Genomic DNA, 20,923 nt, shown 5'->3' on the forward strand with positions numbered 1-20,923 from the left:
CAGGCCGACTCGCTCACACGGCTGTCGGCTGGGGGCCTCAGTTCCTGGCCAAATGGACCTGCTCCACAGGACCGCCTGAGCAGGCTCAGAACACGGCGCCTAGCTTCCCACACAGCCGGGGTCCGGCCACAATGCCTTTATGCAGTCGTGGCCCTCTTGAAGGGGGTGGTTTCTGCACAGGCAGCAACAGGGGGACCTGCCTGGTGGTCCAGCGGTTAAGACTCCGCACTTCCACTGCAGGGTGCTTGGGTTTGATCCCGGGCCGGGGAAGTTCCGCAGGCCACGTCATGCAGCCAAAAAAAAAAAAAAAAGACAAATTGCTCACAGGCAGCAAGAGGAGCGCTTGCCTGGACGGGCGTCCTCAGCACATGAGACCTGGACGAGACCGGCAGGGAGCGCGGTGGGGGAAGGCCGAAGGCGGGCCAGGACTGGGAGGGGCTTGGACCACCCTGGCTGGAGCATGTGGACACATCTCATTGGTTGTGGGCACGGGCACATCCAGGGGAAGCGGCGGGCCTGGGGGGGCAGTGGCCAGTGAAGGAGGGAGGCTGGGACAAAGTGTCAGGGCGGAGGAGATGCCTGAGCCAGCTGCGAAGGAGAGAGAGGCACTCTGACAGGAAGCCCCTGAGGGCAGGCTCACCTGCACCCCCGCTGGCAGAACAGATGCTCAAAGGCGGATGACAGAAGCCGGCCGGCCACCCTCCATTTGGACAGCAAGGCCCCGAGAGGGTTTCACCTGGGAGGTGAGCCTGGCCCCTGGCTGAGTGGCACAGGAGCCGAGTGTCAGGCACCCAAGGGGCCCAAGGCCGGGCCTGTGGCAGGGGCTCCAGAGGGCAGAGCCCAAAGCAGCGGGGCAGGTGGCAGAGGGGGGATTCTGGCTTGGGCAGAGGGGACCGTTCTCCCTGCTCGGTTGCCCCAGTCGGGCGCTGGCTCACATCTGGCTGGGTGACTGCCCCAGGCTGGGCAGGCAGGACAGAGGAAGCCACAGGAGGGAGGAGGGACACAGCGCTGACAAAGGCCCCTCCCACCCGGACAGGTTCTGGAAAAGGGGAGCTTGGACTCTGGGTCCAACAACCACAGCAGGGCTCCTGGGTTCCAGGGTGCTGATGTCTTTCTCTCAGCCCCTTTCTCCGTGGTCTCCGGCGCTGGCGAGGAGCCTGCCTGCCACCCTGCCGTCCGGACATGCCCCTGGGCTCAGTACCCAGTACCCCTGCCCGGGGCCCCACCCTCCCACCGACTCCGCCTGGGTGGGGTCACACGGCCCTCCTCTGGCCACTGCGCTGGGTGCCTGCTCACACTGCCCGTCAGCCGGGGATGGTCTGCTCACCCAGCTGCCCCCACCATGACAGTGGAGCCCCCAGAGGGCACCGATCAGGCCTGGCCCCAGGAGGCCCGGGGGCAGCAAGCACACGTGTCCACGCTTGGCCGAGCTCCCCCCAGCCCAGCCCCTCTGTGCTGGCCAGTTAGCCCAACCCAAGCCGGGGTCCACCCCTACTGGCCTTCGGGTCCAGGGCGCCCCAGGCACTTCCCCTTAGCTCTATTTTTACACCAGGAGCACTTGCCGTGTCTATTTATATCACTCCCCATCTTGAGTTTCTGTTCATCTCATACTCTGGCCAGAGCCTCCCTCGATCCTGCCTCTCGGTCCACTCACTCCAAGGCCAAGTGGGTGCGGAGCACGGCGGAGGCCACAGCTCACTTGGAGAGGTGGTCCTGGGGAAAACTGTGACTGTTTGCAGCTGAAGGAAGATGCAAGAAACCCACACACACAGCGCGGTGGCCGCTTTGGGGATGACTAAATTCAACTGAGATGTGAATTCCGCAAAATCTACCCAACAGAACTCTGGGCGCCGTGGACTCGGGAGGGGCCACCAGGACACTGGCTGACTGTCCCTAAGGGGTCCCAGGCCCTCCACCCTCTGAGGCCCAGCGCAGACACCCTCACTGGGGTGGCTGAGTCACTCCCAGTGCAGACTGGACCAGAGGCCAGAGGGTCACGCAGACGGCAGACGTTTATCCACCAGGAGAAAGACGCCCCTTGGGCAGAGTCCCTTCATTGGCACTGGCACAAAGCCACCACGCCTGTTCACTGCAGCATCTTCAGCAGCCATTAGAGGGCCCTCCTGAGCCAGGGCCTGGAGCCCAGCTGTGGGGTCAGGGTTTAAGAAGACCTTAGGAAAAAAAAAAAAAAGAGGCCCTTAGGAAACCCTTCAGTACCTCAGCTGATTAATTAATTCTGATCTTCCATGTTTCCTGCAAAGGTGTCAATGGATAAAGGCAGAGAGCCGGGCACTTTGCTCTGGAGGAACGACAGCAAGGCGGGGTCTGCGCCTGCTCTGTGCCCACTCTGCGTGGCCTCCTTCACTTGCTCTGGACCCTAGAATCCTCCTGAAGCCATCTGACAGATGACGAACCTGAGACAAAGATGGCTCACAGGGCCACACAGCCAGGAGGGGTCCAAGTTGAGACTGAAAAGCAAAACTGAGCCAGAGCTTCCCGAACCTGTCCTTGGAGACGGTCTCGGCCCCTGAAGAGGTCAGTTTCAATGCAGGTTTTGCCTCTGCCTGCTCCGAGGGCCCAGGTGGGGCCCTAGAATCTGCATTTTAGCGGTCTCTCTGGGAGACTCCAATCCTAGAGGTTTGGGGTGGGAGACCCGTGGCCACAGGGCAGGACTCACTCACCCAGGGCAGGCTCCTCGGCTGCCTGCTCACCCCCTGCTGTGTGCCAGGCCCAGTTTAGTGTTAGCAAAGAGGGGCAAAGTCCCGGCCCTGGTGGAGCTAACATGCCTGAGGAAGGGAGGTGATAAACACAGAGGAACATACAGTGTCACTCTAGGAACTGGATGAAAGCAGGGCATGGGGATGGGGTGGGGGGGCCCCCAGCCGAGCCCCTTTTGAGGAGCTGAGAGTTGAGCAGGGAACTGAGTTCTGGAGATGACCTGTGCCAGGCTGGGAGGAGGAGCTCCCACCCAGGGGAAGCAGTCAGTGCAAAGGCCCTGAGGTGGGAATGAGCTTGGAGTTGTGAGGGTGCAGCCAGGTCACCTTGGGCTCTGAGGCACTGAGCTTGGGTTTTATTCCAAGTGAGAGGGGGGCCAGTTGACAGCCCTGTCCCCCCCACCAGCCTTTGCCCAGGAGCTTTGGAACCTGTTCCGGTGGCTTCCATCATAGAATCACGCCTGCCCTGGCCCCCAGCCTCGCCCTGCGCACCCTCCGGCATGGCCTAACACCCCAGAAGGTCTACACAGCAGGTGCCTCGGTCCACCCTCACCCCACTCACCCTGGGACACCTTGAGCTCCAACCTCACTCCCCACCCCACCCGGGGTCCAAATAGCCTCCCGTCACTGAATTCATCAGATTCCAAGGTGAGAACATTTACGACCCATTTTTTTTTTTTTTACCTGCTCGTGTTTCTAAATTTTCCAAACCCAAACTGTCTTGTGGAAGAAGTTATAAAAGCTGTGCAAAATAAAAACTCTACCGTGCATTCAGTGACCTGGCTTGACCCCTGGTCCCCTGTGCCACTTCTCCCCTCCCAGCTGTCCTCATACTGCTCTGGCCTTGGGCCCCTCCCACCTCTTAAAGGCTGGGGTCTGAGCCCCGCAAGGTGGCCTCCCCTGGGAGGGGGAAGTGTCCTGGGGCCCCGCGGAACGTGAGAAGTTTGAAAGAGCACATTCTGTGCTGTAATTTTATCCTTAGGAAATGAAGAAGAACAGACATGGGCCCCAGCGGCTGATGTAATAACGCAGGCCTGTCTGGACGTACTCATTTACTTGGCCACGACTTCTTCGCTTCTGGGTCTCTCCCCAGCTGTCATGGAAGGCCCAGGAGGTCAGGGAGGAGGGTCTCCCCCCATCCCATCCCCATGCCCTGCTTTCGTCCAGTTCCTAGAGTGACACTGTATGTGGTCCAGGGTCTGCTCCAGGCCCAGAGCACCAGCTGGGGGAGGGATTCCCGGGCAGCGGGGACATGCGTGATTCTTAGGGAGAGGCGGCTTTCAGGAGCTGTGGTCGTAGGGCTTAGTAAGCCAGCGGCGCACCCCTCGCAGTGCCTGCTTTTACTCCTTCCTCACGGCCTTGAAAATGCTGCTTCCAGCACACCCTGGGATGAACGGGACAGACCCTGGACTTGCCCTTGGGGTGCTCCCAGCTGGAGGCCACTGCCCAGCACCCACAGCCTAGGCCTCTCCAACACGCCGCTGTGGGCAGACCTGCCCCAGAGCCCACCCCTCTACTGCTCACCACATACTGGACCTTTGTCCCCAGACCCGACACGCCTCAGCCTGAACGCTGGCTCCCCCGCAGCCCAGCCCCACTTCCAAGCCCTCCCAGCAGGATGCACAGCTAGAGGCCTCACACCTCACCCCTCCTCCCTGGCCTGTAGGATCCCACCCTCCAGCTACCAGCTCCCCCACCTGGATCCCTGTAGGGTCGGCCCGAACAGGGCTTCCCTCCAAGGAGCTTTCTGAAGCTCAAATATTGAGTGCCTACTGTGCACCAGGCTGCTGGGCCCCTTCCCAAGGACCCCCCCCCCCAAGGAGTCAGGGCTCATGCCACCTGCCCCAAGCATGGCATTAACTTAAAGGCACTTGTGTTCTCTTAAAAGCAAAACAAAGCGGGTCCTCTTTGTCTCCTTATGAATTGGTCCATAATAATCTTCTGACTCACTGCCCTGTTAAGGCACTTGACTCTCCTGTCAAACCTCCAAAAACAGGGACGGATGCTACAGGCATTTGTGCTTTACCTCCTGAGGCCTCAGTCACCCAGGGACCCCCTGTTCCTAGAGGTGAGTCACCTGGACGTAGGTTGTCCAGTTTAATCGCCACGGCCTCAGAGGTCTCCAGCCAACTCCTGCCCCTGTTTTGAGTCTGGGCTGCTCCTGGGGCCCACATGCTTTTCTGGCTCATGGGCCTTGTTGAGGCCTGAGCTGGGTCAGAGGCTGGCGATGTTCAAACCCAGGCCTCCAGACCCCTAGCTCAGGGCCCACCAGCCATCACAAGCACTGGACTAGGAGTCAGCAGACCTGGGTTTGGGTCTCTGCTTACGGAATGTTCTATTTAGATTCTAAGAAGAAGAAAAGGAAACCGCACATAATCGTCGGATTCCTAGTGGCCTCTGTACCACCAGGGTTCACTACTTATTGTACATTCTCCTGACATATACCCCCTAGTACCAAGTATATATAATATTTAAAACCTGTCCATGAGATACATGTCCACGGCAACCCCCGTGTCGATTTCAGAAACAGTAAAATGCAAATAAAAGAACTGTGTGATCTGCCACACCGCAAGGTGTGGTCCTGACCACAGGAGCACGAAGAAGGAAGTTGGGCGCAGGCCTGAAGGCCTGAAGGTGTCACCTGACTCCCATTGTGAGGAAGCGTCCAGCCAAGCCCGGTCCCAACCGGCCAATCAGGACTTCGTGAGGCGCTGGGGAAGGAGGGCAGGGGGAAGTCTCTGACCCGGACCCTCCCCAGGGAGCAGGGAGGGGGTCCCTTGCCACTGCCAATCTCGGGGACTGGGGGGGAGGGGCGGGGAGCGGCGTCGGATTCGGCTCCTACTTAACCCCCCCGACCCCCCGCCGCCCAGCCACCCGCGTAGACAGGAGCCCAGCGCCCTCCCACTTCGCCTTCGCACCCTCCCTCCCCTCCGCCTGGCCCTCCAGGCCCGCAGGCCTCCCAGAGCCGCGGCTCGAGGACCGTCCCCTCCGGCCACACAGCGCCTGGCCGCCGATATGGACGCGCCGCCATCTGGCCTCCCCCGCCTCGCGGCTCTCGGACCAGTCCAGGAACCTCCCCCACCTCACAACCTTCTGCGGCTCCCGCAGTTCGCGCTCAGGTGCGGGCCCGCGAGGGCCTGACCACGCTCCTCGCCCCCCCCCCGAGGTGAGCCAGGCGGCCGGAAGCCGCAGGCCCACCGCCAGGAGGGCGCACAGACGGGAGGGGCGAAGACTCCCCGAGGGGGTGTTTCGCCGCTTGAGGAGTGTGACAATTAGTGTCCGAGCCTGCAGGCCTTGGAGGGTCCTGGCGCTTCCACGTTCGTTACCGCGGCGTGTCCCCATTATACAGGCGAGGACCCTGAGGCTGGGCGGCGGAGTCGGGATCTAAACCCAGGCCCCAGGATCCCAGGCCCAATCCGGAGCGAGCGCACGCCACCGCCCGCCCCGCTGACCCACATCGCGCACGCCGGGAAGCTCCTGGGCCGCGCCGGCCGTTGGCTCCCCGGCCGGGCCGGGCCCCACCTTCCCGCAGCAGCATACAACCGGCTTCCTCTCCCGCCCGGGGCGGCGCGGGCGGGCGCACGAAGCACATTCTTTGTCTGCAGCGCTTCGGCAGCTCCCCCGCCCGCCCGCCTGCCTGTTACGTGCCTCCCGCCCCGCCCGCCCCAGGTCCGCCCAGCCAATGAAGCGCGGCGGCGGCGCGCAGGGCCCGGGGTGTTGTCCGAGCCTCGCCCGCCCGTTGGCTGAGCTCTGCGCCCCGTCCGAGCCCGGCCGGCAGGTCCGAGGGGCCGGACACGCCGACCGAGGTGAGGGACCACGGGCGGTGCGCTGGCGACAGCAAGGGCCAGCGAGCCGGCCAGCGAAGGACGTGCGCCCGGCAAGGAGTCGCGCGCTGAGCCGCCTTCGCCGCCGCCAGACCCCAGCCTGCGCGGTGCTCCGTGCCTGGAGGCGGCCAGGCCGAGTACCGGCCCAGCAGGGCAGGGGGAGCCCTCGACGGCGACCAGCCCGGCGAGGGGCTAGAGAAAGAGGACAAGGAGGAAGGGCGGCCTCACTGAGGACCCGGCAATGGCGCTCGACTTTCTGGCTGGATGCGCTGGGGGTAAGGAGGCGGGCGGGTCCTGCCCGGGCGCGTGCGGGGGCCGGGAACGCCGGGCCGCCGGGGCGAGGCATCCGGGCTGGGAGGCCAGCCCACCTGCGAGCTCTCGGCCCAGTGGCTTACCCTGAGGCGGGGGATTCCTCGTCTGTAAAATGGGTTAACAGTGCTCTTGTCTCACGGGATTCTCGTGGGCGTGAATTGCCGACAAGCCGGGAGGGTGCCTAGCACGCTGTCCGCGAGGGCAGGTGTCTTCTAAGTCCTTCAGGGCACGTTCGGACGAGAGGTCTGGCGCTCCGGGACAGTACCGTGGCTGCCAGGGGACTGCCAGAAGGATGCCCCACAGCCCTCCTCGCCCGAGGCCAGCGGACGGCGAGGCCCCGAGCCCATTTCCCTCTCCCCCTCCCCCAGCCCGCGCCCACCTGGAGCAGGGTCCCCTCCCTCGACCCAAAAAGTTTGAAGCTGGCTGTACCCCCCTCTCCCGTAGCCGTCTGGGTGGGGCTGGGGCCGGGGCCACTGGACGATGCCCTAGGGAGATGGCGTAAAAGGCGCCGGCACGACCCCAGGCACCGAGTCACGCTTTGGCGCCCCGCCCCCTTCCTACGTGGCTCTGCTGGTGGTTAGACTCCACCCGGCTGGCAGAGTGGGCCTGACACGCCGCGCGAGCTAGGCCTTGGTCTCACGCGTGCGTGTCACCGGAGCCGGGGCGTGGCGCTGGGGTCCTGTGTCCCGGGGAGGACCTGAATCAGTGTGCTGTACGGGCTCTGCTGTGGCCTGACCGTTGGGCGTCGGGCTCTGCACTGGCCTCTCTGGCCTTTAGTTTCTCAGCTTTTACTTGTAGAGTTAATTTATTCAACAGGTATTCACTGGGAGCCAGGGTTAGCCCTCAGGAATTCAGCAGAGTGGACAGAAGTGGCAGGGCTCTGCCTCACGGGGAGAGGGCTGCTGGCTGGGTGTCCCCAGGCCCCATCCAGTCTCTGACATCAGGTGCTTCTCTTCTCCGGCACCTGCCCCTGTTGTCTTTAATAAAGCTCTCAGCTACCTGCCAGCCGTGAGCACCTGGAGGAAGAGGAGAGCATCTAGCATTTAAACCAGTGCGTTGCTAGCTTCCTGTTCTGCACCAGAGGAGGGCTGGTGGAGAAGGGGGTGTGCCCAGGAAGTGTCCCAGACGGTTACCCAATCAGACCTCCAGGCCCCAGAGCTTTCAGTAATTTGGGGAGCATTTCTCCCAAGCCCAGGGTGCCAGAGGAGACGGGAGGGGTTGGCCTCTGTGGACCCAGCTCTCAATCCCCCCATCCCCATTCCACTCTCTGCTCTTCCTGTCCCCCTTGAGGGACCTCCCTGAGTGTCCTGCCGCCAGGCCGCCGGCTTCTCCTGGGCCCCAGACCCTTCTCTACCCACCCCCAGTGGTGGCTCAGCCCCAGGGCCAACACCCCTTCCAACCCCTTTCCGCTAGGCAGAGTGTGGGTTCTTTCCCCAGAGGCGCAGGATTCCTTCTGTATTCACGCAGGCGTCCCGGGATCCACGGGGATTGGGCTGGGAACACTCATCCTAAGGCCAGGCCCATCCCCCCAGACACACTTGTTAAGTCACTCTGGGCTCTTGCTTACCCAGGACCCTGCCTGGAATGCCTTCTGCCCATCCTCACCAAGCCCACCTGGGAGAGATCCTGTCCAGGCCCCAGGGTTGGGGCAAGGCCAGGGTCCAGCACCCGGGAGAGCTGGACCACAGCCCCCAAACCTACTGCCCTACCTGGATCCAGGTGGAAGCCTGGGGCTGGTGGTGCCCACCTTCTCCCGCACTGTGTGAGCGGTGACGGGAAAGGATAGGAGAGACCCTCTCCTGGTATATTTGACCCAGGAGAAACCTAGGCCCTCAGAAGTGGAGAGAGGCTGCCAAGCTCTTCCCTTCCCCCAGCCTCACGGGTGCTAGGGGCCGGCCCACAGGACAGTGACCGGATTGTGTCCCAGGCCTGCCTTCCGGGCCCCTGGCACGGCCTGGCTGGAGCAGAGGGGCCGTCCAGGAACCTTGCGCAGGTGGCGCCCCTGCCTTGGGGCCTGGCCCCCAGAGGCTGCCTGGCTCCTTGGGGTTTGAGCTCCTCAAGGCCTGGAGGCTCAGGGCAGCTGGGGTGCCTCTTGATTCAGATTGCCTGGAGGAAGGACAGTATGTCACCTCTGATTGGCTGGGTGTGGGCCACGTGTTCAACCTCGCCTTCCGGGGAGGTGCAGATGGGACCTTGATTGCCAGCTTCCCCGAGGTCTCCCGGGGTGGAAGGGTCCCAATGCCCGCCTGCACTCCCCCACCACGGGTCAGTTCCTGGTCTGACCTTGGGCTCTGAATGGGGGTCCCCTTGCCACAGGCATGGATGGGAGGAAATTCAACCATAGGCAGTGGGACCCTGCATATGGGGGACAGGTCAGTCATCTTGGTGTCCCTTCCCACCACTTCTTCTGCCAGGCGCCTCCAGGACAGTGGTCCCACCTCCTGCCCTTGAGGGTCATGGGATGCGGGTTGCCCCTCAAAGGCCAGCTTATGTAAGGCAGTGGGCACCGGCTTTGGAGTTGGGAGACACGGTCCACTTAGGCTGCTGTGACTGTAGGCCCCTCTCAGGGAGACGGCCCTCAGGCTTCCTGGCTCTCAAGGTGACTGGGAGGTTAAAAGGGTAAGGATTTGGGGGACTGGAGGCCCTGATGGAGGCAGGCCCGTAGCCGACTCTTGTTTCTGTGGATGGAGATGTTTAGGGTGAGGGGCGCCAGCCCTTTGCCTGAGGGCCCTCAGATCAAGGGAAAAAATAGGAATGCAGCTGCCTGCTCTCGGAGCCCTTGGTGGGATTGAGGGGCGCCTCTCCCACCCCACAGGCTGATGAAGGCTGTTACTGGCACCTGGGCAAGTCTGGGACCAAAGGCGGGGGCACCCACCCACAGGAAGGGGACCCCCACCCCAGCTGGGCCTGGCTGCAGGGGGCACGGCTGGAGAGAGAAGGAAGGCCAGGCAACGCACCCCAGGCAGTGTTAGGTTTCCAGAACCCGAGGAGATCCAGTTACAGCCCACGAGAGGAGGTCCTAGAATTAGGATTTTCAAATTCAGAAAATTCGAAACATGAAATGAAAAAGAAGGTAGATCTCAAGCGATAAAAACAAAGTGTGTCTCGAAGATCAGAAACACAGAGGTGGAAGTCTCGAGGGGAAAGACAGGCTTGGGGTGTCTTTTCACTCACCTTGAATGTTAGGGGTCCCAGAGGGAGAAAAAGGTCTGGAGATGATGAATAGATAATAGAGGAAATTTTCTCTGATCAGGAAAAGGCTAGTCTGTGCTGGGAGAGTTCCAGGCTGGGTTCTTTTAAAGGAAAAAGACAACACCCTTGGTATCTCCTGGTGACATTCCCGAAATCTACAGATAAAATCTCAGTGGCTTCTTCATAGAATAAATAAGTTATTGATAAAGGAGAACAGACACGCTGACAACAGATTTCTCATCTGCACTGGAAACCGGAAGATTCTGGGACGTTGCTGCCCTTAATGGCCTGGGCCCGGAATTCTCACCAGAGCACAGGACTGTTTTCCCTAATGGCGTTAAAGAAGCAGATTTTGCAGATGAGCAGGAATTCAGAGGGCATGTCTCCCATGTGTTACAACTGAGGGCCATAGTCAAGAAAGGCTCCAATGATCGGAGTAGAGACCCCACGATGGCGGGAGAGGTGAAGAGGAGATGGGATAGCCCCGAGTCCCGTGGGGTTTGTAGATCAGTGGAAGCTGGCAGGGTGGGAACCCCCTTGGGGGTAGGGTGGGGCAGTAGAGGGCAGAGAGAGCCTCCTACTCTCACCCCATGGCAGGGACAGTTCTCACCCTGTTTCTACATAAGGGTTATGAGTGTTCAAAAGCAGAAGTAACTCTTAGCTGAAGAAATTAGCAAGCAGAAAGGGGATAAATAGTAGTTTGCCTGAACCAGCAAAAATGTGGAAAGGAAAGGAAGTACATAGATCATGCCCATAAAATGAGACAGAATCACGTCAGATGAGCTCTTGTCTTGGCAAAATCTGAGACTGCTGCAGGCCAGAGTAGAAACCAAAACCCAGCTGTAGATTGTGGAACAACTAAAACAAAGCAGTAAGACAAGGTTGAAAATTAGGAACTGGACAAAACTATACCAGACACACGTGACCAAAAACAAAGCAGGATTGGCAAAGCTAATATCAAACAAAGTGGATTTTAAGGTCCGAAGCATTAAGATGAAGAGGACATTATACAAGGATTAAAAATACAATTTATGGGGGAATTCCCTGGCAGTCCAGTGATTAAGACTCCACGCTTCCGGTGCAGGGAGCACAGGTTCAATCCCTGGTCGGGGAACTAAGATCCCACATGCTATGCGGCGCGGCCAAAAAGTAATAATAATAATAGTAATAAATAAATTTTAAAAAATTCAATTTATGAAGAAGCGTAGTAACTCCCGTTGACTCTGGGCATCCACGAACATGCTAACCAGCTCTGACAGGGAGCTAGCTCTGAGTAGTTAAGGAGGGCGGCTCCAGGGCCAGAAGGTTTGGGTCCAGATCTCGGCTCCACCGCTTACCCAGCTGTGTGGCATGGACATATTACTTTTCTATGCCTCAGTTTCCTCATCTGTAAAACGGGCTAATGGTCCTTTCTTTACATACATAAGAAAGAGTTGGTACACGGACAAAACTAAGAACGGTAACCAGAAGGTAGAAACGTTACTGTTTGTTACTCAACAAATGTTAGCCTGTTTAATCGCTATATTTAATTATACATTTAAATATAGCAAAAAAAAAAAAAGAAGAAGAACTGTAAGATGTACACACATGAAATTCTAGGGAGGAAAGCATGGGAGTCAGCACAGCAGTTACCCGACCTCACTGAGCCTCACTTCTTCCTTGAAGCAGAGTAACAAGACTGCCTGATTCACAGGGATGTTTGTAACGCACACAGCACGCAGGACTCTGACAGGTGCTTGTGGGCCATTTGGAGGGGGAGCCTTTGTCCTCTGAGGGGGGCTGGATTCGGACAGGTCCTGGACTGGTACATAACCAGGCATGAACGCCTCAGGTCCTGGGTCAGCACTTCGGGGCCAGGAGCAGCCCTGGGGAGGTTGACCTTCACACCTGTACAGGTGAGGAGAGTGACGCTCAGACACCGAGTTCTTTGTGAGCTCGACCAGCTGGTAAATGACAGGGGAAAGTTCAAATCTGGGCGAGGGGCCGGCCCCAAGTCCAGAGCCCTGGAGCCCCCAGCCGTGCCAGGTATTTGGAGTGATGTGAGCATCTTAGAAATGGCATGTGCGGCCTCCCAAGGGGGAGCTTCTGTTGTCACCTGCAGTGAGCAGCAGGGCGGAGGGAGGGTCACCAGCTTTGAGCTGGCCAGGTGCTGGCCTGACCTCGGGGCGGTCACCCTCACTTACCCTCACGCGGAGGATTAAGGGGCTCCCGGGATGTGCCAGGCACGTCCTTGCCAGAACCGTGCCCCACGCTGCGGTTTCCGAGGCATCTGGGTCACACGTCCTCCCTTCTCCCTCCAGGTGTGGCAGGTGTGCTGGTGGGACACCCGTTTGACACGGTCAAGGTGAGTCTCTCGTTGAGGTTTTATTCTCAGGCCCTCGTGGAGGCACAGACATTGGAGGGTGGCCTGCAGCGTCCTGGTGGCTGGACCCCCCTTTCCGGGCACCACCTTGGGAGCCCTTCCAAGGTCCTCCCACAGGTTCTAGAATGAAGGTAGAGTCAGGGTTCTTCTCCCTGCTGCCCAGGTGAGAGGCAGCTTGTCCACCAGGCCGAGTCGGCCTTTCCTCCCAGGTTTGTCCCTGCAGTCTCCCAGCTGGGGCTGAACTTGGAGGTCCATTCTGGGGCTTGGCCAGCTGGGACTGAGGGGCCGAAGGACAGGTTTCCTCCCACCCAGAGCAAGGGGCACCCCCCTCCGTCTTTACGCAGAACTCCAGACAGCTTCCTGAAAAAGAAAGTTCAGGGAGAAAATGCAGAAAAATCAAACCTTGTCAGCCTTTCCCGTGACCGTGATCTTCACAGAGCGGTGGTGATCAGGGCTGAGAAACTGAGCAGTCGTTTCCCGAGGGCTGGTGTGCACCTGTAGGGTGCTGGTGGCTCCTGAGCATGGCCCCGGGGCCGGCGCCCAGTTCCCCTCCGCGAGCCCACACCTTGGCACGTTGTCGGGCCCCAGGTTCTCCGGCACCTCAACGGAAACCAAGGAAGTCCGCATACCCAGTTGGAAATTCCCAAATAAGATTCCCCCGTTTCTGGGGCTTTTTGGTCCTTCAGCTGTAGCCACGTCAGGACCCTTCCTTGCGGGCTTCCCCGGAGCCCGGTGAGCTGCCAGCAGCAGGCGCTAGGCCAGACCTGGCGTCCCGCTGTGAACACTGAACTTGGCATCTCTTCCCAGGGGGCCGAGGGCAGAGCGCAGGCGAGGACGGTATCCCTAGGTGGGTTTGAGAGGACTCCCTGTCTCCTCTTTCTTCAGGAACCCAGGTGTTCCTGGGCTGAGAACAAGTCTTGTGAACTAGGGCAGGGATTTTCTCCAGCACAGGTGTGAGGGCCCTGCCTTATGCACTGGCTCTGACTTTAAAAAGGTCTGTCCCGGGAATTCCCTGGTGGTCCAGTAGTTAGGACTCCCCGCTTTCACTGCTGAGGGTCCAGGTTCAATCCCTGGTCGGGGAACTCAGATCCCTCAAGCCACTCAGCAAAGTCTCCCCCGCGCCCCCCCCCAAAAAAAATAAGTCTGTCCCTGGGCCTGTGCAGCTCCGGGCCCCCTGCCCGGCTGATCTGTCATGGGACTGTGGGCCAGTCACTTTACCTCTGGGCCAACTGTTCTGACCTGCACAGTGAGGGGTTGGCAAGATTACTGAGGCCTTTGGGCCCGGTGCTCAACAGTGCAGTTTGTGCTGGGTGAAATGCTGGTTCGAAGGTCGTGGAATTCCTTATTCCTTCCAAGCCACTCAGCGCATTTGGGGAGGAGTTGGAAAGGCCGGGCTTTCTGGCCACTCAGCAGCCCCTGAGCCCCCATATGGGCCTGTGGAGAGTGAGGTGCTGGGGCAGCCTGTCCGCACGGCTGCCGGTGTCTGCCCAGCTGGCCACCCCCCGGAGCCTGCCCACGGGCCAGAGCAGCCCAGGACAGCCGAGCAGGGTCCACGTCATGCCATGTTTCTGTCGCGTGTTCATGTGTTGTGAATGCCTCTCAGAGCTGCATCCAGCCAGGAAGTGTCTCCGATTCACTTCTTCAGCCCAGCTTTGCAGAGGCCTCTCTGAGCTAGGACTCGGCCAGGCCTGGCCAGGCCTTCTGCAGCTCCCCGCCCCCGGCCCCTCAGTCAGGCCCGCCAGGCTGGGGGGCACTTTGCTCTGGCGTCTCTAGCTCCCTCGGACCTTCTGAACCATGACCAGCACCCCCGGCAGTAATTTGAACACAGGAGCCTCTGCCCCACTGGGTTCCTGCCCCCGGGACACCCCTCTCCCCACCTTACCTGGCACCTGGAGGGTGGGCTTTGAGGAGATCCATTTGGAACTGTGTTTTTGCCACCGTGGCCCACCAGCATCACATCTGGGCAAAGCTGTCTTTAAAAAGCCAAGCTCTTGGTGTGCGGGGTAGTGTGGTCTTTGTGAACTTCCGCCATGGCGTACGGGGCCGGGGCCGGAAGGTGCAGAAGGTGCAGGTGCATCCCATCGATCTTACCTTCCGATGCTTGCAAAATCTGGGATTCAGGTATGGCTTTATGAGCAAGTGAATATGCAGATAGAGGGCTGTATCACTGGTTTTGATGAGTATATGAACTTCGTATTAGATGATGCAGAAGAGATTCATGCTAAAACAAAGTCAAGAAAACAGCTGAGTCGGATCACGCTGAAAGGAGATAACATTACTGTGCTCCAGAGTGTCTCCAACTAGAGATGATCAGTGAAGTGAGAAATTGTTGAGAAGGCAATACAGTGTTTTTAGGTGTCCTTTGTTAGAAGTGTAGTTCTAAAGCATTTATTCGTATTGTTTTGCTCACCTTTATGTTATTACCAGATGACAATAAATGCTGTGGGATTGTTTTTATTAAAATATTTACATTGTTTCCTTCTTAAAAAAAAAAAAGCCAAGCTTTTTATTCGGAAGGGGGAGAAAACCCACCCCCAGCAGTCACCACTGACACTCTTGTCCCACCCATGGGCTCAGGTACCATTAAATTGTGCTCATTCTAGAGACACTCATTTGGTTTGATTTAATGCTCTATCACCAATGGCCTTTTTTTTTTTTTTTTTTTTTTTTACTGTTTTCCATTATAAAAGTTAAGCATTCTCAAAGAAAATTGGGAAACGTGATTTTTTTTTTGATGGCTTTTTTAATCATCGGGTACATACACATTTTTTTCGTTGACTTTCTATTACAAAAGTAATGTAGGTCATAAAAAATGTTCACCGTAACAGAGACATATAAACTAAAAAGAAAACAAAAAGACAACAGTCCTTTATGTAACCTTTCCCCCAAACCTTGTTAATGATTTCTACCAAAAAACAGACATGTACACAGGCCCATATATATTGCTTGCTTTGGGCAAAGGTGGGATTTACTTCATAGCTCTGCGGTGGTTGTTTTAATTGAAGTGTCACACACAGAGAAATGTGCGCACGCGCTCCGTGTACGAATCTATGAATCACCGTGAAGCACACACCTGGGAGAAGAAACAAGGCCGGTCCCTCCGAAACCCCCCTCCCCTCCTGACACCTCCGCCCTCCCCTTTTCCAGGCGGCCACCATCCTAATTCTCATCTGTGGTCTGTTTCCCCTCCCCTCCTGACACCTCCGCCCTCCCCTTTTCCAGGCGGCCACCATCCTAATTCTCATCTGTGGTCTGTTTTACCTCTTGAACCTCATGAATTCGGACCTGGGCTCCGGAATGCGCGCAGGGACACCCGTGCTCCATGCCCATCCACGCTGCCTTATGCGCGCAGGGAGACCCGTGCTCCATGCCCATCCACGCTGCCTTATGCGCGCAGGGACACCCGTGCTCCATGGCCATCCACGCTGCCTTATGCGCGCAGGGACACCCGTGCTCCATGCCCATCCACGCTGTCTTATGCGCGCAGGGACACCCGTGCTCCATGCCCATCCACGCTGCCTTATGCGCGCAGGGACACCCGTGCTCCATGCCCATCCACGCTGCCTTATGCGCGCAGGGACACCCGTGCTCCATGCCCATCCCCGCTGTCTTATGCGCGCAGGGACACCCGTGCTCCATGCCCATCCACGCTGCCTTATGCGCGCAGGGACACCCGTGCTCCATGGCCATCCCCGCTGCCTTATGCGCGCAGGGACACCCGTGCTCCATGCCCATCCCCGCTGCCTTATGCGCGCAGGGACACCCGTGCTCCATGGCCATCCACGCTGCCTTATGCGCGCAGGGACACCCGTGCTCCATGCCCATCCACGCTGCCTTATGCGCGCAGGGACACCCGTGCTCCATGCCCATCCACGCTGTCTTATGCGCGCAGGGACACCCGTGCTCCATGGCCATCCACGCTGCCTTATGCGCGCAGGGACACCCGTGCTCCATGCCCATCCCCGCTGCCTTATGGCTGCAACATTGGCAGCTTGTTCCTCCAGGTCTTTGGGGCTAAAATCTGAGTCCAAAGTTTGGTTTCCTCTGTTGCACCCAGAATCACAGCTGCTGTCCGCGGGCACACCGCCTTCGCACATGTTTCTGTGGGAAGGCCATTTTCTGTCCTGTGTCACTGGATGTGACAGTGACCAGGGACACCGTGTCTGAGCCCTCTTTCACCAGGGAACAGCCGGCCCGGGCAGGGGAGGGGGCGGGGAGGCTGGGGGCTGGCCTCCGGGGTCCCTGCCTGGATGTGATGTTGAAATTTTGTGTTGCTTTAACCGCCTTTACTTTCTGAGCTAGGGGCTGTCTCCATCCATAGCAAAATGTAACTTTGTTGTAGATGAGCGTTAAGCCTCACCCCGGAGAGCGCTAGTAAGTACAGACCAGGTGAACCCAACGCTTCTCTTCTCTGTCGTTCCCCCCTCCCCGCCCCCCCCAATCAGACCCTGGGCCTGGACCCCGCCACGCCACGCCCCTCCCCACCCCCCATGCCCCAGAGATCTCTCCCCAGCTAGGGACAGGGAGGGTGTGAGGTGAGCTTGGGCCCAGCCCAGATCCTGGGGTGGGAGCCCTGGGGGCTGGCTGAGAAAAATCAGCCCCCTCTGGATCAGGGAGTCTTCACGTGGGGTCTCCCAGCCCCGTCGGGGAGCTGGGAGCCTCCGGGGCTTGTGTGCGAATGACCACTTTTCCAGGGGTGGGTCCCTCAGTCCTCAAATGACATCCTGTCAAGACTTAAAAGACTCCCCCGAGGCATCTGAAAGTCCAGCCTCGGAGGGAACAGCTCCGTTTCAGGTCATGTCTGCTGACACAGCCCTCTTGGTGTCAGTGTCGGGGGACCACAGGAGGAAGAGAGAGTCCCCCAGAGACCCCAGAACATTGAAGGGAAAATGAAGAGCCTCCCATCACAGAAAACAACCTGAGACAGAGCTCATGGTGTTAATATGTTCTCCAAGTTCATCGAGTGGTTGTGCTTCTCTCCTCTGAGCTGGCAGCCAGGGCAGGGAGGGGTGCTGGGGTGAACGTCGCAGGGTGCCCTCGGTGGTCAGCTGCCTCTCAGAGCAGTGTCTGCCAGCTGTTGGCTGAGGTCCTCGTGTGCCGAGATGGTATATTCTTTTCTTCCTTACAAAACATTTCCTGTAAGTGCACTCGCCAGCACCCCTACCCCACCCTGGCCCCGACCAACACAGCCACTCAGGTCCCTGGAGTGGACAGCCTGACCGAGCTGCAAAACATCTCTGAGCCTGTCTTCCCACCTTTGAAATGGGAGTGACCGAACCCACTTCAGCCATTGATTATGCCTGTAATGGTGATAATCTCTGAGTCAGAGCCGGAGACCAGCTCCCGGAATGGGACCTAACCTAGCTCACCCCGACCCGCGTGACACGGATTCGGAGTTCAGGAAATGTGCTTCTGCTCTGCACTGTGGGGCCTGCATATCAAGGACAGAGATAAGCTCTCGGTCAACAAAGAATGCTTTCACAGTGAGGTTCTGGCCCGCTGGGCTCCAAGGGCAGCGCAGCCTGATCCCCCAGGCCCCAGAGTTGCTGACACGGTCCCCAAGGAGGCTGCCAGCTGCTCTCCTGTCACCGCTTTACTAACTCATGACCACTGCCCTCACCGGGGGGCACTGGCAGAAACCAAGCAGAAGGCCCACGAGGCCCGAGGCTCCTCACTTTCAGTGCCCATTGCGCGCTGCCAGCCCCTGATGAAGGGAGTGCGTGGTGGGATGTTAGATCCTGAGCCCCTTTGGCGTCGGCCACGATTTGCTACCGGGAGGGTGGGGAGGTCTCGAGAGATGTCGCATGCCCCACTGTCACTACACGGTGCAGAGATAGTGAAGCAGGGGTCTTGAGGACCCCTGCCCCTCTGCAGCTGGCTGTCCCTGTGACTGCCCGCTGATAGCCTTCCCTGAAGAGGCACAGACACCCAGCCCTGCCCCCCACCCCCGGAACTCCTAAAGCCACAGAAAGCTCCCTGGCTCCCTGCCTTCTGGGTCTGGCCTCGGGCCTCCTGGAGAGCGCCTCCCCGGGTGTCCTGAGTGCTGGCCCCGGGGAGCTGGGCGTCCTGGCTCCACTAGCCCGCCTTTCACCGGGCCCTCCTTCCAGGTGCGGCTCCAGGTCCAGAGCGTGGAGAAGCCCCAGTACCGAGGGACCTTGCACTGCTTCCAAGCCATCATCAAGCAGGAAGGCGTGAGTGGCCTGGGGCCGGTGGGGGTGTGGCGGGGAACCAGCCTCTGGGATGCTGCCGTCCGCAGACCACAGAGCTGGAAGAAGAGGCGTCGGGGCAACTGTCGGGCAAATCCGGGCTTTGCGAATGGCAGGGTGCAAGTGCCCAGGCCTCTCAGATTGAGGGCTTCGGTTCTACTAAAATTCTTCTTGATCCTCGTGTACCGCTAGGGTGGGCCGGGGCAGCCGCCAGCTGCATGGAGGGTCCCTGGAGAGGTGGGCTTGGGCAACCCCGGACTCCAAGCGGGAACGCCCCTGACGCGTCTCTGTGCGCCCCGCAGGTGCTGGGCCTGTACCGCGGCCTGGGCTCGCCCCTCCTGGGGCTCACCTTCATCAACGCGCTGGTGTTCGGCGTGCAGGGCAACACCCTCCGGGCCCTGGGCCGGGACTCGCCGCTGAACCAGTTCCTGGCAGGCGCGGCGGCGGGCGCCATCCAGTGTGTCATCTGCTGCCCCATGGAGCTGGCCAAGACGCGGCTGCAGCTGCAGGAGGCGGGGCCGGCCCGCACCTACCGCGGGCCCCTGGACTGCCTGGCGCAGGTCTACCGGCGGGAGGGCCTGCGCGGCGTCAACCGGGGCATGGTGTCCACGCTGCTGCGCGAGACCCCCAGCTTCGGCGTCTACTTCCTCACCTACGACACGCTGACACGCGCGCTGGGCTGCGAGCCGGGCGACCGCCTGCTGGTGCCCAAGCTGCTACTGGCGGGCGGCACGTCGGGCATCGCGTCCTGGCTCTCCACCTACCCCTTGGACGTGGTGAAGTCGCGGCTGCAGGCTGACGGGCTGCGGGGCGCCCCACGCTACCGGGGCATCCTCGACTGCGTGCGCCAGAGCTACCGCGCCGAGGGCTGGCGCGTCTTCACGCGCGGGCTGGCCTCCACGCTGCTGCGCGCCTTCCCCGTCAACGCCGCCACCTTCGCCACCGTCACCGTGGTGCTCAGCTACGCGCGCGGCGAGGAGGCCCGGCCCGAGGGTGATGCCGTGCCCGCCGCCCCGGCGGGGCCCGCCTTGGCCCAGCCCTCCAGCCTGTGACACCCGGGGCCCCCGGCACCAGAGGGCCCGACCTCTCCCGGGGCCGCTTTTCCAAAACGCAGCCTAGACATAAATTGGGGCCCTGACGCCAACCGCCCTGCACCGGACTCCCAGACCCCGTGGGCTGTGGACTCCATCAGACCTGGGTTGAATTCCACGCCCGAGCTGGGTGACCCTGGCCACAAATTTGACATCCTCGGTTTTCTCCTCTGTGAAATGGGGATCCTCATGCCCACGTTGTACAGTCAGGAAGCTCAGAGATGATGCCCCTGCGGCGCCCAGCCTGGCACTGTTACTTGGAGTCTTCCAGAAACCCAGCCAACACGCCAGCCCTTTCCTGGGATCCCAGCCACACCACCATGGGGGTCTCTGATGACCCACCCATGAGCTTGCCAGCGACTCGCTAACGCTGCAAATCCTCCACCTGGCGGAGCTCTCGGGACACTTCTCGGCCACCTGTCCAGTCTGTGTTAGGGACAGAGAGGCAGCTCAGGGGCTCCTGGTATCATAGAACTGAATCCTCTGCCAGTGCACTCCAGCTTCTCCATGTGGCAAGGCTGGGAATACCCCTACCCCTGATGCTCCCACTGGAGGGTAATCTGGGGGACCACTAAGAAGCCATGAGACCTTCTGGAAGCTCCGTATTGGCCTAGGGGCCGGGGTGGGGGAGCGGGCACAGGTCAGTGGGAGGGGAGATCTCAACAGGTAAATACAGCCATGGCAAGGAGAAGTCTTTTCACCCTCTGGGCTTTCAGGCTGCCCATCTGTAAAATGGGGACGTGGGTCAGCGGATGTCTGGGGCTCTGGCCCACTACCAACGGCCAGGAACCAACACCAGGGTTCCCCAGGAAATGGTGCCTTTCCCAGGCAACCTCAATGCTTCGTGTCCCTGTGAATCATCGCAGGGCCTGTAAGTGGGCACAGGTACCGCCAGTTTGGGCCCCTCCAGGCCGAAGGGCATCTGAGCCCACGCTCCAGGGGCTGTCACTAGAAGCGGGGCTGTGGTGTGAGCTCAGGGCAGCCCGGGCGCATCCAGTGCATCATGGCCATGTGAATAGGCGGGGAGGAGGATGCTTCTGCACAAGTTGGAGGTGACTGTGGCCTCCTTTGCCCCGAGTGGCGCTCAGCCTCTTGGGCAAAGTGATAAGCTCTCCCAGGAGGCAGGCTGTGCTCAAGGAAGGACAGGACTCCCACCTTGTACACGTGGCATCATTGTTGTACAGAAACCGCCAAGGGAATAAAGTGTTCTTTGTTTTTTTAA

General features: G+C 59.7%; 1 protein-coding gene and 1 pseudogene across 5 annotated transcripts; both read left to right on the plus strand.

Moving 5' to 3' along the window:
• The first annotated feature begins 566 nt into the window (after positions 1–566).
• Positions 567–20,923, plus strand: SLC25A29 (solute carrier family 25 member 29). Of its 5 annotated transcripts, XM_060161119.1 has the most exons (8): positions 1,424–2,535; positions 3,121–3,362; positions 3,697–3,828; positions 4,711–4,782; positions 5,288–6,813; positions 12,343–12,386; positions 18,512–18,595; positions 18,913–20,923. In XM_060161119.1, exons 5-8 carry the CDS (start codon positions 6,780–6,782, stop codon positions 19,660–19,662), a joined length of 912 nt encoding a protein of 303 aa, XP_060017102.1. In that variant the 5' UTR covers positions 1,424–2,535; positions 3,121–3,362; positions 3,697–3,828; positions 4,711–4,782; positions 5,288–6,779; the 3' UTR covers positions 19,663–20,923. The 5 variants fall into 5 exon arrangements, with proteins under 5 accessions (XP_060017019.1, XP_060017102.1, XP_060017195.1 ...); XM_060161036.1 differs by adding an exon at positions 567–743 and having other exon boundaries at positions 2,262–2,535; positions 3,697–6,813; XM_060161212.1 differs by having other exon boundaries at positions 3,168–3,362; positions 3,697–6,813.
• LOC132510098 (small nuclear ribonucleoprotein E-like) lies at positions 13,833–18,970 on the plus strand (annotated as a pseudogene).

The sequence above is a fragment of the Lagenorhynchus albirostris genome, chromosome 1 (assembly GCF_949774975.1).
Source record: "Lagenorhynchus albirostris chromosome 1, mLagAlb1.1, whole genome shotgun sequence".
NCBI classification, from domain to species: domain Eukaryota; kingdom Metazoa; phylum Chordata; class Mammalia; order Artiodactyla; family Delphinidae; genus Lagenorhynchus; species Lagenorhynchus albirostris.

What these genes read in the sequence shown, in the direction of transcription:
- SLC25A29 (XM_060160937.1), top strand. Translation starts at nt 17,753, where the DNA reads ATGGGACCTAACCTAGCTCACCCCGACCCGCGTGACACGGATTCGGAG. An exon ending in CAACAAAGAATGCTTTCACA is followed by an intron (nt 17,888 to 18,511) that starts GTGAGGTTCTGG and finishes CCCTCCTTCCAG; the next exon opens with GTGCGGCTCCAGGTCCAGAG. An exon ending in CCATCATCAAGCAGGAAGGC is followed by an intron (nt 18,596 to 18,912) that starts GTGAGTGGCCTG and finishes TGCGCCCCGCAG; the next exon opens with GTGCTGGGCCTGTACCGCGG.